Source organism: Balaenoptera musculus, chromosome 17 (assembly GCF_009873245.2).
Source record: "Balaenoptera musculus isolate JJ_BM4_2016_0621 chromosome 17, mBalMus1.pri.v3, whole genome shotgun sequence".
NCBI lineage: Eukaryota > Metazoa > Chordata > Mammalia > Artiodactyla > Balaenopteridae > Balaenoptera > Balaenoptera musculus.
The window spans coordinates 21,954,784-21,970,449 of NC_045801.1; the positions used below are offsets into that span (position 1 = coordinate 21,954,784).

At 37.3% G+C, this 15,666-nt stretch overlaps 1 protein-coding gene across 2 annotated transcripts in view; it reads left to right on the forward strand.

The window, feature by feature from the left end:
- RAD21 (RAD21 cohesin complex component) overlaps window positions 1–6,410 on the forward strand; it is a 28,706-nt gene extending 22,296 nt beyond the window's left edge. Inside the window, exons 12-14 of one of the 2 annotated variants that reach the window (XM_036830257.1) lie at window positions 2,312–2,461; window positions 3,899–3,982; window positions 4,715–6,410. In XM_036830257.1, coding sequence (XP_036686152.1) covers window positions 2,312–2,461; window positions 3,899–3,982; window positions 4,715–4,906 — 426 coding nt within the window. In that variant the 3' untranslated portion in view covers window positions 4,907–6,410. The remainder of the gene's footprint in view (window positions 1–2,311; window positions 2,462–3,898; window positions 3,983–4,714) is intronic. The other variant, XM_036830258.1, reaches the window with a different exon arrangement.
- Window positions 6,411–15,666: the final 9,256 nt, after the last annotated feature.

The window sequence follows — 15,666 nt, forward strand, 5'->3', positions numbered from 1 at the left end:
GTAAGTTAACACCCATCACCTCGCAGGATTAGATTTTTTTTCTTGTCAGGAGAACTTTTAAGATCTACTCTTAGCACCTTTCAAGTGCATAGTATATAGTTGAACCTCCTTATCCAAGGATGTATACTGAGGGCTGTCTGCAGTACGTTGTTTTATGTAAGAGACTTGAGCATCTGTAAATTTTAGTATTCAGAGGGGAATCCTGAAACCAATCCCCTGCAGATACTGAGGGACAGCTGTATTGTTAATTGTAATCATCATACTGTGTATTAGATCCCCAAAACTGACTTTGACCAACATCTACTCATTTCCCCCATCCCCTAGTAACCACCATTCTACTCTCTGCTTCTGTGAGTGTGAGCTTTTTAAGATACTTGATTCCACATGTAAGTGATTGATATATCTGTCATACAGGATTCAGCTTTCTCTGATTTATTTCACTTAGCATAATGCCCTCAAGGTCCATCCATGTTGTCACAAAAGGCAGAATTTCCTTCTTACGGTGAATAATATTTCATTGTGCATGTGTATCATATTTTCTTTATCCATTTATGTGTTGATGGATACTTAGGTTGTTTCCATAGCTTAGCTATTATAAATAATGCTGCAGTGAATATGGAAGTGCAGATATCTTTTCCAGATAGTAATTTTATTTCCTTTGGATAAATAGTGGCTGCACCAATTTACATTCCCACCAACAGTGCAAGAGGGTTCCCCTTTTCTCCTCAGCCTTGCCAACACTTGTTATCTCTTGTTTTTTCGGTGATGCTTTATTGTGGTTTTTATTTACATGCCCCCTGATTGATTAGAGATGTTGAGCACCTTTTCGTGTACCTGTTGGCCATCAGTATTGCTGTCTTCGGGAAAATGTCTGTTCAGATCCTCTGCCCCTTTTAATCAGTTTGTTTTGCTCTTGAATTGTGTTGCGTTCTTTATATATTTTGGATATTAATCTCTTATAAATGATTTGCAGATATATTAGTTTGATGAAGTCCTACTTGTTTATTTTTGCTTTCGGTGTCAAATCCAAAAAGTCGTCAGGACCAATGAGCTTATCACCAGTGTTTTCTTCTAGGAGTTTTATGGTTTCAGGTCTTAGATTCATGTCTTTAATGCATTTCAGTCTTTTGCATGTATGTGTCTGTCCAGTTTTCCCAACACCATTTATTGAAGAGATTGTCCTTTCCTCATTGTATGCTGCTTTGTGCTAAATTAATTGACCATATATGCGTAGGTTTATTCCTAGACTCTCTATTCTCTTCCGGGTTCTGGTTTATTCTTTATAAATATTCCTGTATATCTTTCTTTAATACTAAGCAGTTTTAGGCTCTCTTATTAAGAAATCAGAATATGCTCGTCCAGTTGCTGAAAAAAGGTAAAGCGACGTCTTGCTACTTCATTTAGACTGGCTACCATTAAGTTCACTTAGTGTTCCTATCCTGAGTGTAAAGGAGGGAGGTGGTCTGGTTTAAGGCTTCCCAAGCTTAAGTAAGTCTATAGAATAAGTTAATTCTGGGCAAAGGGAGGCTTTTTGGTACCTTAGGCTCTTGGTTCAGCCTCCATCATCAAGACATTGGCAAAAGAATATTCTTTGCCAATTTTAACAACTAGTTCTCTATGCCCTCTGATGGTAAGGAGTTGTAAAAAAAAGAGCGTTTTTGAGTTCAGGAACGGGAACAAGTAATTAGTGGGTTACTCTAGTACCAACCACTCTCCAGGTAATTGTTCCCTTGTCACTCTTTTAATGTTCTCATGTGTTTGTATTAAGTCAGAGAAGAAAGAAATGGACCCAGAAAAATAGTCTCCTCATTCCTAATATTTGCTGCTGGAAGAGCACAAAGGCTCTTATTTAGAGCTCAAGCTGAGTTGCAGTAGCCTTATACAGCAGTGGTCGACAGTACCAGGCTAATTAATGTTAGAGCCTTTTTGCATTGCCCAGGAGTCGTCAGTGCGTTCTGTTTAGTCCTAAAATGCTAATACAGAAAGTGTTGAGGGTTTTTTCTTGTTTGCAAATTCCTCACATAGACTTTAAGTATTTGACTTCTAAAAAGTAAGTATAAAAACAAAACACTTTTGTTCTAGGGTAATAAGATAAGATAAGATAATGAATGGATTAATTTCCTTTGTAAAGTACTTTAATGTTGTGGCTTTACAGTAAAAGAACAAGATGTGTAATCAGGTTTTGATTATGAGGAAGTGTGAGAAGTATTTCTTTTCATTTTGAAAACTGCAGCAACTATATGTTTGCATAGTTAAGAGAAGCTACCCTTAAAATGTGCATCTTAAATTGCCTTATCTTTATTGCTTTAAGCCTCAGCAGGTAGAGCAGATGGAAATACCTCCTGTAGAGCTGCCCCCAGAAGAGCCTCCAAATATTTGTCAATTAATTCCAGAGTTAGAACTTTTACCAGAAAAAGAAAAGGAGAAAGAGAAGGAGAAAGAAGATGATGAAGAGGAGGAGGTAAGGAAACGTTGTAAAAAAAAAGATCTGATGAATAAATTCCCATTCTAGGTTTAGCGAAAATCTTCAACCAGCTCTTATTATTTTTCATCTTGGAGCTGAGTTCAGAGTGATGAAAAATGTTTGAATATAAGCAAAACTTAGCCAAATTCTTAGTGATCTACACCATCATTAAGAACTTCAGATGTTGTGCTGTGTTATCTCTCATTTGGTCCCTTGGGGGCTTTTCAAGGACATGGGACTTGCCCTTTCACTGATTCCTTGACTTCTAAATTGTTTGTAAGCTGCTTTTGTTATCTTGTGGTCATTGGTCAGCTGTTAGCATCTGCCTCTGATATAATCTATTTGTGTGGATTTTGCTTTTTCATTAGACTGGAGTGGTTTGTGACTTGGCTAATAAAATAGAGTGATTTTTATTTTTGACTTTGGGAATGGATTTTCCTTTTCCTGGGGCATGCTTTGGCTGTTCAAGTTTTTTCTTTCCCTGGATCTTTAAGGTTGTATATTAGAATATGTATTCTTCTATTTGATGTTCTGTCAGATATTTTATTTAAACCTTTATGTTTAAAGTTTCTTCCAATTTTCATTACCATCTGTTCGTGTTTGTAATTTATGCCAGCATAGATTTCATAACCAGTTAGTGCTTAACGTGAGCCTTACACACTGTTTTAAAGTCAGAATGTAGCCCCAAAGCTCTTCCAGCCTGTGTGCTAGAGTATCTCAGCCTTAGTGTTCAATTAGCATTTAAAATTCTACTTTCTAATATATGTTAAGCTGTTGTTATTAACTCCTGGTTCTTTGGATGTGGTGATAGTTGCAGCACAGCCTGGAAGCATCTCGGCTGTTGCCCCGTGCCAGCTTAAGACAGTCTTGTAGGTGGCAGGTGACTGGCAGCCAGGCCCCTCCAGTTAAATATATATTATAAATTATAGCTCATTTCTTTTAAAACACTGTATGGAACAGTATTACTTACTCATCTTTGCTAGTCTGCAGGCTCTTTGGTAGTGGTCCACAGTGAGATTAGGAATTTTCTGGAATACCATCGTCCAGAAAATCATGCTACCAAAAAAATACATAAATATATATTCAGTTAAAATAAACAGTATGCTTAGTGACGTAGTTGGTTTATTTCCTTGCTTCAGTTTCTTACCTTAGCAAGGGCCAGTAACACATAGCTCGCCAACCAGCAACAGTCCGTGGACCAGACTGTGTAGATCACACACTTACATACCAGTACAGAGTCATATATTCAGCTAAATGCTTGCAGGTACAGAGGATTTTCTTTTGTAATTTAAGAAGGGATGTCGAACTAGATGCTAAGTGATTTTTCCATTAGTCAAAATACACAATTTAGAGCTTTCAGGAGATACGGAAATGCTTCATTTTGTAGCAGTTTTGTCAGTTTTTTGTTTTTGCACGGGGGTCCTTTTCACTCAGGATGAAGATGCCTCAGGGGGTGATCAGGATCAAGAGGAAAGAAGATGGAACAAAAGGACTCAGCAGATGCTTCATGGTCTTCAGGTATGCCTGCGAAGTCCTAGAGAAAAAATTTCATCAAAGGCTTTTGGCAGTGTTTCCTTAAAAAAAAAAAAAAAAAAAAAAAGTTACATGCTATAACCAGAAAGTCTACCTTTGGTGAAACTTTTTCCAAAACCGCACACCTTAAACTATTTTAATACACAAGCTGTTGGGCTAAGAGTAAGCCTGGAAAGCATCCAGGTGAACACTTTCCCTGCAAAGCAGAACTCCTTTGTGTGTGTACATTTTCTTACTTTTGGTTGAGCAAATTTAATGGGTTGAATCATTAAATTTGTCAAATCATTGTACAGTGTCATTTATCCTTGGGCCTTAATGTGTCAGATACAGAGGAGATATCTTGAGTGTTTATGAAATACCAGGCAAGGTGCTCAGGTCTCCTAAAATAAATTCAAAGGATAGTTAGGTTGACAGTTTTCAGAACTGTGTGCTAGATTTTACTATTTTATCAATTAGATGAAATTGATAGATGAATTGATTAGATTTTATTAATTAGAAAAAATGAGTCGTCTATATTAGGTTGTCCCAAAAATGTTAACTTTGTCCCCTTGCCTTTTTTAATGTGAGAAACACTCTTGTACCATTCAAAAATCTACTCCTAGCCCCCAACAGAATATATAGTAATACTTTTCTCAGTATCCAAAAGTAGTATCCTTTTAAAATTACTACTTTATTGTGTAGACGGTTATTTTCATTTAATTCTTTCTTTTATTTCAGCGAGCTCTCGCTAAAACTGGAGCTGAATCTATCAGTTTGCTTGAGTTGTGTCGAAACACGAACAGAAAGCAAGCTGCAGCAAAGTTCTACAGCTTCTTGGTTCTTAAAAAGCAGCAAGCTATTGAGCTGACACAGGAAGAACCATACAGTGATATCATTGCAACACCTGGACCAAGGTTCCACATTATTTGAGCAGCTAGAAGCATTAGAGCTAGTGTTCATTTCACTAGTGTGTACAAATTGCCCCCATGTGTAGGGCACACAGAACCCTTCAAGAAAATTTAGATTTTTGTGTGTACAAAGTCCCTGCCTCTTCATGTTTTCCGGTATTTTAAATTTGTCAATTTCATCTTTAAGGGAAACTGCTTGTATGGTGTTTGTGTTCTGATGGAGAAAACAAGTACCCCAAGTTTATTTTAACAGTCCAGAACAGATTTGTGCAATATTGGCGCATATAATAATGTTGAGTAGCAGTGGAAAGTCAGGGTTTTTATCTTAGTTCTCGATTATTGCATTGTAAAGGAGAACTTTTCAGGAAAAAATGCCTGACGGTTAATAACTATAGTGTGAATCGTCTTTTCCCATCAGCACCTGGCAGTCTTCTTCGTAACCATTGTGCTTTAGGGATGGTGCCCAAAGCAGAGATTGTCCTCTTAAGTTTTAAAGTATAATTCCACACTTGATCATGGGGTTGTGTGAAATTGTACTGTAACTAATCCCTTTCAGCTACAAAAAAATAGGGCTTGGTTTAAAGTGCCCTATTTTGTAAATCATTCCATTTGAAACTTTTTAATGAATCTTACTATCCTGAAATCTTTTGTTTTAGTGAGGCTCTAAAATGAGCAGAAATAGACTTTTTAGAGTAGAATGAATATAAAAAGCATTTATAACTTTCCAGGAGCTATAAATCAAAGTTTTAAAAAGATGTTTGGATATATTTGAGTATTCAGATCATGAAAATAGAAATTGCTATGCCAACTGAAAGGACAGACTGATGGGAAATCGTACAACTGGTTGACTTAACCTTTAAGCAGACAGTGCTGTAAAAACTAATTGCTTCTCTGATATTTATTATGTTTTAGTACTGATCAGTTTTTCCAGTGCTTGCACACTCCTGTGTTTGGAACTCTAATAGCTTTGCAACAGAAATCCAGTATCCGGTTTCCTATAATTTAAGTGAAGAAAAACACATCCAAATAAAGGCTTTAATATTAACAGATCAGATAGCACCAGAAATTATGTGACTGTTATGATTATCAATACATGTCTTAACATTTTAGGGCAAAATTACACACTGAAAGTTCTAGCTTTTAAGTGTTGGCACTTTTGTGGAAAACAAAAATCACTCAGACTTCAGTGTATACCCAGTAATTTTAAATTATGTGAGATGTTTTAAATTTGTGAACTCGTAATTACTGTTTTGATGATTCAGTTTCTTGAGAATGGTAATTGTATAAAATTGCTGTTGCCGCTTTATTTTCACTATGATGTGCCTGTAAAACCATGGTTTTTTTTCCCTTTGTATAAAGACATTGTAGATAATTGAATGTTTGATTATAGAAAGGTCATTAGTTTCTTGTTACACATTTTGTTAGTCTGGTTTTTGTTGCTTATCAGGTTTAATATTGTTCTTGAAAATAGTTGATGCTATGTTATGTATAACTTTTCTAATAAAAGTTGTGTTATAAGCTGTAAATTTTGGAGTATTGGTATTCAGTTGGTGGGACTCCCCAAGAAAACATTGCTTCATCTTTTTTGCCTTATCTTGAATAATTATCCATACAAATAGTAAGTGAACTTTTCAAGAGGTCTTAGAGTAAAAAATAAATCTTTACAATGTATTAAGATTCAAATGAGCCCAGTAAATGGCTGGTGCTGAGGAATCTTTGGGGCATAGATACAGCCCTGTAACTGCTAAGTACTATGACATGCCTATGGGTTCTTGGGGCCCTAAACAATTGTAGCCCATGAGCAATGTCCTGCAGATTTTCTGGGTCCATCTGAGAAGCTGACTTTAGCCAGGGCTTTCGGTAGGTAACTTGGAATGTATCCACCTTTGCATTCAAGCATCTGACTTGTCCTGCCACCAGCTGTGAGCTTTAAGACATTGAAGACTTTATGGTTTAAGTAAGCCCTGCTGTATCTTCCGCATACATAGTTTAATACTGTTTATAATAGAAAAACCAATGTTTACTAAACACCAATTAGCCTCAAACCCGAAGATGCTTTAATATGGGGCTCACCACCTGTGGTAAAGACAGCCTAGTAAAGAATTACAGTCTAATATGAAAGTAATGGGAGCCTAGAATACAGCATGCCAAAGGACCTGCAGGTAGTGCAATGAGAAAAAGCTTTTGCTAAGATTTGAAAGATAACTCAGTGTGGTAATGGTTTTATTTCAGGTATAGCAGAACCATGAGTATTCAACTTGGGACTGAAAAGCCTAGGTAGAGATGTGAGAGTGGAATCCTGCCCCTTGACTTTCTTCCTCAACTTAGAGCTAACAAAAGGGTGCAGTAGGGCTTTCCTGGTGGCACGGTGGTTCATCTGCCGATGCAGGGGACACAGGTTCAAGCCCTGCTCCAGGAAGATCCCGCATGCCGCAGAGCTACTAATCCCGTGTGCCACAACTACTAAACCTGTGCTCTAGAGCCCACGTGCCACAACTACTGAAGCCCGCGTGCCTAGAGCCCATGCTCCGCAACAAGAGAAACCACCGCAATGAGAAGCACACGCACCACAACGAAGAGTAGCCCCCGCTTGCCGCAACTAGAGAAAGCCCGCGTGCAGCAACGAAGACCCAACACAGCCGAAAATAAATTAATTAATTAATTTAAAAAAGGGGGGGGGGCAGTGCAGTAGAGCAATGGGCCAGGGGTGTAGAAACTCAGCTTCAAAGTCTTAATTTGATTATGGAGCCTAAAGCTCAAGAAGCTTTATTCTCTATCTGGGCCAGATCGTATACAGCAGAGGTTCTCAACCTTGCTGCCCTTTGTGGTCACCTTTGGAGCTTTAAAAAATACTGGATGGCTGGGTCCTATTTCCTGCAGAATGTTTTTCTGGATTGCTGATGCCCACTGAATACAAAATAACTGAATGGATGGAAGGAAATAATAGATCTCCCACAACAATCTTCGAGTAAACATTAGTGCTCCTGCAAGGCATATCTTATTTACTGTGTGGTTTGGAGTAATGCCTGACATGCTGCCACCAGTCCCAGAATTTGAGAAAAATCAGTCAAGTGAAAAGTATACTGGTATTTACAGTTAAATAGCCCAGGGTTGCCTTGAGACTCCATTTACTCAACTATCAATCTGGGTGGTTGGTACAGAACTTGCAGAGTGTTTGTGAAGGGTCCCTAAAAGTGGGCACTCAATAAATGGTGGCTATTGTAAAAATGTTTAAAGCAAGGGATTCGTATTAGAAAATGGAGTTTTCAGGATATGAATCTGATAGAGTGTGATGCAAAATAGGATTATGAGGAGACTAAAGGTCTTTGTAAACACTAGGGAATCTGAGTAAGATGCCAGAAGGAACCTAGAAGATGGTCTCTCTCTGAACATTCCCTCCCTTGCAGCACATTACCTTCCTTCTGCCTTCAGTGCCCTATGAGATGAGCAATCCTGGCTGCAAAGATGGTGACATAGGAGGCTCCTGAACTCCCCTCCTCCCATGGACATACCAAATGTACAGCTGCACATGGAGCAATTTTCTTGGAAAGAAATCCAGAAACCCTAAGCGACTCCTATACATTGGGTGAAACCAGAACATACCCATGTCAAAGTGGGTAGGAAAGGCTGAGACATGCTTGACATAAACCTCACCCCCGGCACAGCAATATATAATCAGGAGAGAATTCCAACTTCCAACTTCTCCCTGAAGAGTGGAGGACTTGGACCCCACATTCACCACCACAGCTTTTAAGACCCCACCCAAGGGACAGGCCCCCAAAATACCTAATTCTAAAAGCCAGTGGGGCTTGCATCCGGGAGACCCACAAGACTAGCAAGCATTTGTAACAGGTGTGCGAGCACTCGCCACAGCTATCCTCCCAGGGTTCAATGCAAAGGGAGCAAAGACAGGCTCTTATTTGTGTACTTTAAAAGCTGATTCCTAAGGGTCAGGTTTCTAACTGAGCACACTTACAGGGGCTGACTGCAGTCCTCCTCTGACTAGGGAAACCAGCAGACACTCCCCTGCTCTCTCCCTCTAGCTGGCTTCAAGTCACCAGTATATCCCTGAAAGGAGCTTTTACAAGTGTCTTATGCCCCAGCTTTTACGGCTGCTGCCTGAGGGAAAGACCCCTGGATCACCTGACTCTGATAGCCAACAGGGTTCACAAGTTGACATTCACAAGTCCCACAAGACTGCAGCAAACAACAAAGGAGTTCTTAGACTCAGGAGCAGGTGCACGTGCACACACCCCCCCCCCCCCCCACCGAACTGCCATAGACCCAGGCCCAAATCAGAGGGAGCAGGCAAAACGCCCACCTGGAAGGTCTAAATACAAACTTCACCAGCTGTTGCCTAAAGGTCCAGCTTCCAACCAGCCTGTATCTATGTGTTGGTCGCAGTCCTCCCCTTTGGGACACTGTCATATCTGGGTACACCCTCAACCACTGAGAGCCAATAAGAACAAAGAAAGCAGCTTGGACCATCACAAAGACTTGAGAGACAACTAGGAGCATGGGCCAGGCTTACTGATGAGGTTCATCTCTTAACACAAGACCACTTTGTCAAGACTGGGAGAGGTGACTGTTTTGTCTAAGCACAGAAACCAACACAGTCAAAGAAAATGAAGAAACAGAGAAATATGTTACAAATAAAAGAACAAGACAAATATCCAGAAACAGATCTTAATGAAACAGATATAAGTGATTACCTAATAGACATTTCAAAATAATATATAGATGTTCACTGAAGTCAGGAAAACATTGCATGAACAAAGTGAGAATTTCCATAAAGAGAAAAAATATTTTAAAGTACCAAATAGAAATCACAGAGTGTAAGAATACAATAACTGTACTGAAAAATTCAATAGAGGGGTTCAACAGCAGACTAGTCAAGCAGAAGGAAGAATCAGCAAACTCAAATCCAGGGAGTAGAATTCATCTGGGGTGGGGCTGGGGAACAGAAAGAGAAAGAGAGACAATAGTGTAAGGGACTTATGGGAAATCATTAAGAGGATCAATATACATATTATAGGGGTCCCAAAAAAAGAAGAGAGAGAGAAAGAGGCAGAAAGCTTATTCAAAGAAGTCATGGCTGAAAACTTCCCTAACCTGGTCCCACTGGACTGTATACATTTGAATACTTTAAAAGCTGCTGCCTGAGTTTCTGGCTTCCAGTCAGCCTAAATCCAGATGCTGACTGAGATTCTCCTCTTTGGGACACTTACAGGTCTTGGCACACTCTCAACTACTGGGAGCCACTAAAAATAAATCTTCTTGGACAATCACAGAAGTTTGAAAGACAACAAAGAGCTAGACAGGGTTAAACGATAAGGTTCCTGTCCTACATGAGGCCACTCCTTCAAGACTAGGAGAAGTGACTCATTTACCTAATGCACAGAAACCAACACAGAAAGTCAAGGAAAATGAAGAAAAAGAGAACTATGTTCCAAATGAAAGAACAAGATAAAATCTCAGGAAAAAATCCTTCCTTAATGAGATGAAAAGTGATTTATCTGATAAAGAGTTTAAAGTAATGGTCATAAAGGTGCTCACTGAACGCGGGAAAAGAATGGATGAACCCAGTGAGAACTTCAAAAAAAGACAGAAAATGCTGTATAAGAAAGTACCAAACATAAGTCATATTAATGAAGAATACAATAACTGAACTGGAAAAAATGTACTAGAGAGGTTTAACAGCAGACTATATGAAGCACAAAAACTCACCCCATCAGAGCAGGAAAAAAAAAAATGAAGATAGTTTAAGGGACTTATGGGGCAACATCAAGCAGAGCAACGTTTGTATTATAGAGGTCTCAGAAGGGAAGAGAAAGAAAAAGTGGCAGAAAATGTATTTGGAGAAGTAATGGCTGAAAAATTTCCTAACCTACTAGTGAAGGTTAAAAGACAAAAGTTTTAGTAAAAAACAATTATAACTACAATAATTAAGGGATACAAAAGATAAAAAGATGTAAAATGTGACATCAAAAATATAAAATTTGCAGGTGGGGGAGAGAATAAAAATGTAGAGCTTTAGAATGCACTCAAACTTGTTATCAAATTAAAATAGACTGCTGTAGATATAAGGTGTTATATGCAAGGCTCATGGTAACCACAAAGCAAAAGTCTATAGCAGATACACAAAAGATAAAGAGAAAGGAATTGAAGCATACTATTAAAGAAAGTCAAACCACAAAGGAAGAGAACAAGAGAAAAAGGAACAGAGGAACTACAAAACAGCCAGAAAACAATTACCACACAATAAACACACACATATCAATAATTTCTTCAAATGTAAATGGACTAAATTCTCCAGTAAAAAGAAATAGGTCTCTTTTTTTTTTAATCCATTCAGCCACCCTATCTCTATAGTGCCTACAGGAGACTCCAGATATAAGGACATACACAGACTTAAAGTAAAGGGATGGGAAAAGATATTCCATGCAAATGGAAACCAGAAGAAAGCTGAGATAGCTATAATTATATCAGACAAAATAGACTAAAATAAACATTATTTAAAATAAACATTTATTTAAAACATTTAAAATAAACATTGTCTCTTCATTAAGAGACAAAAAGGACATTACATAATGATAGAGGTCAATCCAACAAGAAGACAAAACATTTGTAAATATTTATGCACCCAAGATAGGAGTACCTAAATATATAAGACAAATTAATTGAACTAAAAGGAGAAATAGACAGCAAAACAATAAAGGTAGGGACTTTAATACCCCGCTTGCATAAATAAATGGAAAGATATTTCATGCTCATGGATTGGAATAATTAATACTGTTAAAATGTCCATACTACCCAAAGCAATCTACAGATTCAATGCAATCCCTATCAAAATTCTGCTGCCTTTTTTTTTCTTAACAGAAACAGAACAAACAATCCTAAAATTTGCATGGAACCATGAAAACCCTGAATAGCCAAAGCAATCTTGATAAAGAATAAAGCTGGAGGCATCACACGCCGTGATTTCAAACTATATTACAAAGCTATAGCAATCAAAGCAGTATGGTATTGTCATAACAACAGACACATAGATCAATGGAACAGGATAGAGAGCCCAAAATTAAACCCATGCATATATGGCCAATTAACTTACGACAAAGGAGCCAAGAATATACAACTGGGAAAGGACAGTGTCTTCAAAAATGGTATTGGGAAAACTGGACAACCACATGCAAAAGAATGAAGCTGGAAATTACATGATAATTAACTATAAATCAATTAAAGTTTGAGTGTAAGACCTGAAACCATAAAACTCCTGGAAGAAAACATAGGTGATAAGCTCCTTGACATCAGTCTTGGCTAAAATTTTTTAGATCTGACCTTAAAAGCAAAGGCAACAAGCAATACTAACAAAGAGGACTACATCAAATCAAAAGGCTTCTGCACAGCAAAGGAAACCATCAACAAAGTGAAAAGAAAACAAAAAGAATGGGAGAAAATATTTGCAAATTATATATCTGATAAGGGATTAATATCTGAAACATGAAGAAATCATACAACTCAATATCAAAACAAACAATCTAATTTAAAAATGGGCAGAGTGTCTGAATAGACATTTTTCCAAAAAAGAAATACAAATGGCCAACAGGTACATGAAAAGATGCTCATCATCACTAATGATCAGGGAAATGAAAATCAAAACCACAATGAGGTACCACCTCACACCTGTCAGAATGGCTATTATCAAAAAGACAAGAAATAACAAATGTTGGTGAAGATGTGGAGAAAAGGGAATACTTTGTACACTGTTAGTGAGAATGTGAATTGGTGCAGCCACTATGAAAAACAGTATGGAGGTTCCTAAGAAAATTAAAAATAGAGTTTCCATATGATCCAACAAGTCTGCCTCTGGGTATTTATTTATGTGAAGAAGTCAAAAACATTAACTCAAGAAGATACACACATGTCCAAATTCATTGCAGCATTATTTACAATAGCCAACATATGGAAACAACCTAAGTGTCTATGATGGATGAATAAAGAAGATATGGTGTGTATGTGTATATTTTATACACAAACACACACAATGGAATATTATTCTGCCATAAAAAAAGAAATGACATGAAATCTCGCCATTTGCGAAAACATGGATGGAACTCGAGGACATTATGCTAAATGAAATAAGTCAGAGAAAATCAAATACCATGTGACATCACTTATATGTGGAATCTAAACAGATAAGCAAACAAAAACTCCCAAAGTCACAGATATAGGGAACAGATTAGTGGTTGCCAGGGGTAGGTGGTGGGGGAGGGGTTGGTAAAATGGGTGAAGGAGGTCAAAATGTACAAACTTTGAGTTATAAAATAAATAAGTTGTGGGGATGTATTTATTTTATTTATAAAATATGTAAGTCACGGTGACTATAGTTGTTAATACTGTATCGCATAATTGAAAGTTGCTAAGAGAGTATATCTTAAAAGTTCTCATCACAAGAAAAAAATTTGTAACTGCATATGGTGATGGATGTTAACTTGTGGTGATCATTTTGCAATATATACAAATATCAAATCATTATGTTGTACACCTGAAACTAATACAATGATTATATGTCAATTATACCTCAATTTAAAATAAGGAAATAATAGCTGAGAACTTTCCAAACCTGGGGAGAGAATTATACATCCAAGTTCACAAAGCTAATATAACCCTATTATCTCAGTGCAAATAAAACCTTATCCAAGACACATTATAACGAACCTGTCAAAAATCAAAAATAAAGAGATAATCCTAACAGCAGCCAAGGAAAAAAAGATAGTAACCTATAAAGAAAGTCCCATTAGGCCTGCTCTCAGCAGATTTCTCAGCTAAAACTCTAGGTCAGGAGAGAAGCAATGATATATTCAAAGTGTTGAAAGAAAAAAATTGCCAGCCCAAAATATTCCATCCAGGAAAGCTATCCTTCAGATATGAAGGAGACATAAAGATTTTCCTAGAGCAGAAAAAAAAAAATCTGAAGGAGTTCATCACCACTAGACCTGCTTTACAAGACATGCTAAAAGGGGTTTTTCAAGCTGAAATTTAAAGATGCCAATTAGTAACATGAAAGCGTACAAAAGTATACAGCATATGGGTAAAAGTAAATATTCAGTCAAACTTAAAAAACTAATTCTGTAGTAGGATGGTGTGTTCACCACTTAACTACAGTATAAACATCAAAAGAAAAGAGTATTAAAAATAATTATAGCTACTATAATTTGTTAATGAATAAACAATATAAAAAGTAAATAATGCATCAAAAACTTAAAAGAGGGAAAGTAAAAGGGTGAAGCTCTTGTAGAAAACTGAAGTTGCTATCAGCTTAAAATAGACTGTTTTATCTATCAGATGTCTTATGTAAGCATCATAATAACCACAAGGCAAAAACCTATAGTAAAAGCACAAAAGATAAAGGGGAAACAGAATATACTATCATAAAAAATCACCAATTTACAAACGTAGCCAGAAACAGAGGTTAAAAATAAACAATGGAAATATAAAACAAACAGAGAACTATTAATAAGATTGCATTAGTTAAGTCCTTACATATCAGTAATAACTCTAAATATGTGTGGGTTGAATTCACCAATGAAAAGACCCATAATGGCTGGATGGATTAAAATCAAGACCCAACTATATGCTGCCTACAAGAGACTCACTTCAGGTTTAAGGACACACATAGGCTCAGAGTGAAGGGATGGAAAAATATATTCCTTGCCAGTGGAAACAAAAAGTATGTGCAGGTAGCTACACTTGTATCAAACACAGTAGACTTTAAGCCAAAAACATTAATAAGAGACAAAGAAGGCCAATATGTAAGGATAAAGGGGCTTGATTCATCAAGAAGATATAGCAATCATAAATACACATATACCCAACATCAAAGCACCCAAATATATATATTGCTATATAGCAAATATAAACATCTCTGAAGGGAGAAAGAGACAGTAATAGTAGGGAGCTTTAGTACCCCACATTCAACACTGGATAGATCATCTAGACCAAAATTCAAAAATGAAACATTAGACTTAAGCTATACATTAGACCAGATGGACTTAGACATTTACAGAACATTCCATCCAAAAGCAGCAGAATACACATTCTTCTCAAATACACATGGAACATTCTTCAAGGATAGCTATATATTAGGCCATTAAGTCAATAAATATAAGAAGACTGAAATCATATCAATCATCTTTTCTGACCACAGTGGTATGAAACTAGAAATCCATTACAAGAAGAAAACTACAATATGCACAAATACATGGAGATAAAACAAAATGCTCCTAAGCAATTAATGGGTTGAAAAAGAAATTGAAAGAGAAATAAAAAATATCTTGGGGCAAATAAAAATTGGAAATACAACATACCAAAACTTATGGGATGCAGCAGAAGCAGTTATAAGAGGGAAGTTTATAGCAGTAAACACTTACATAAAGAAAAAAGAAAGGGCTTCCCTGGTGGCGCAGTGGTTGAGAATCCGCCTGCCAATGCAGGGGACACGGGTTCGATCCCTGGCCCGGGAAGATCCCACATGCTGCGGAGCAACTAAGCCTGTGCGCCACAACTACTGAGCCCATGTGCCACAACTACTGAAGCCCAGGTGCCTAGAGCCCATGCTCTGCACCAAGAGAAGCCACGACAATGCGAAGCCCACGCACCACAACAAAGAGTAGCCCCCACTCGCTGCAACTAGAGAAAGCCCGCGCACAGCAACGAAGACCCAACGCAGCCAAAAATAAAAACAAACAAATAAATTAATTAAAAAAAGAAAAAAAGAAAGAT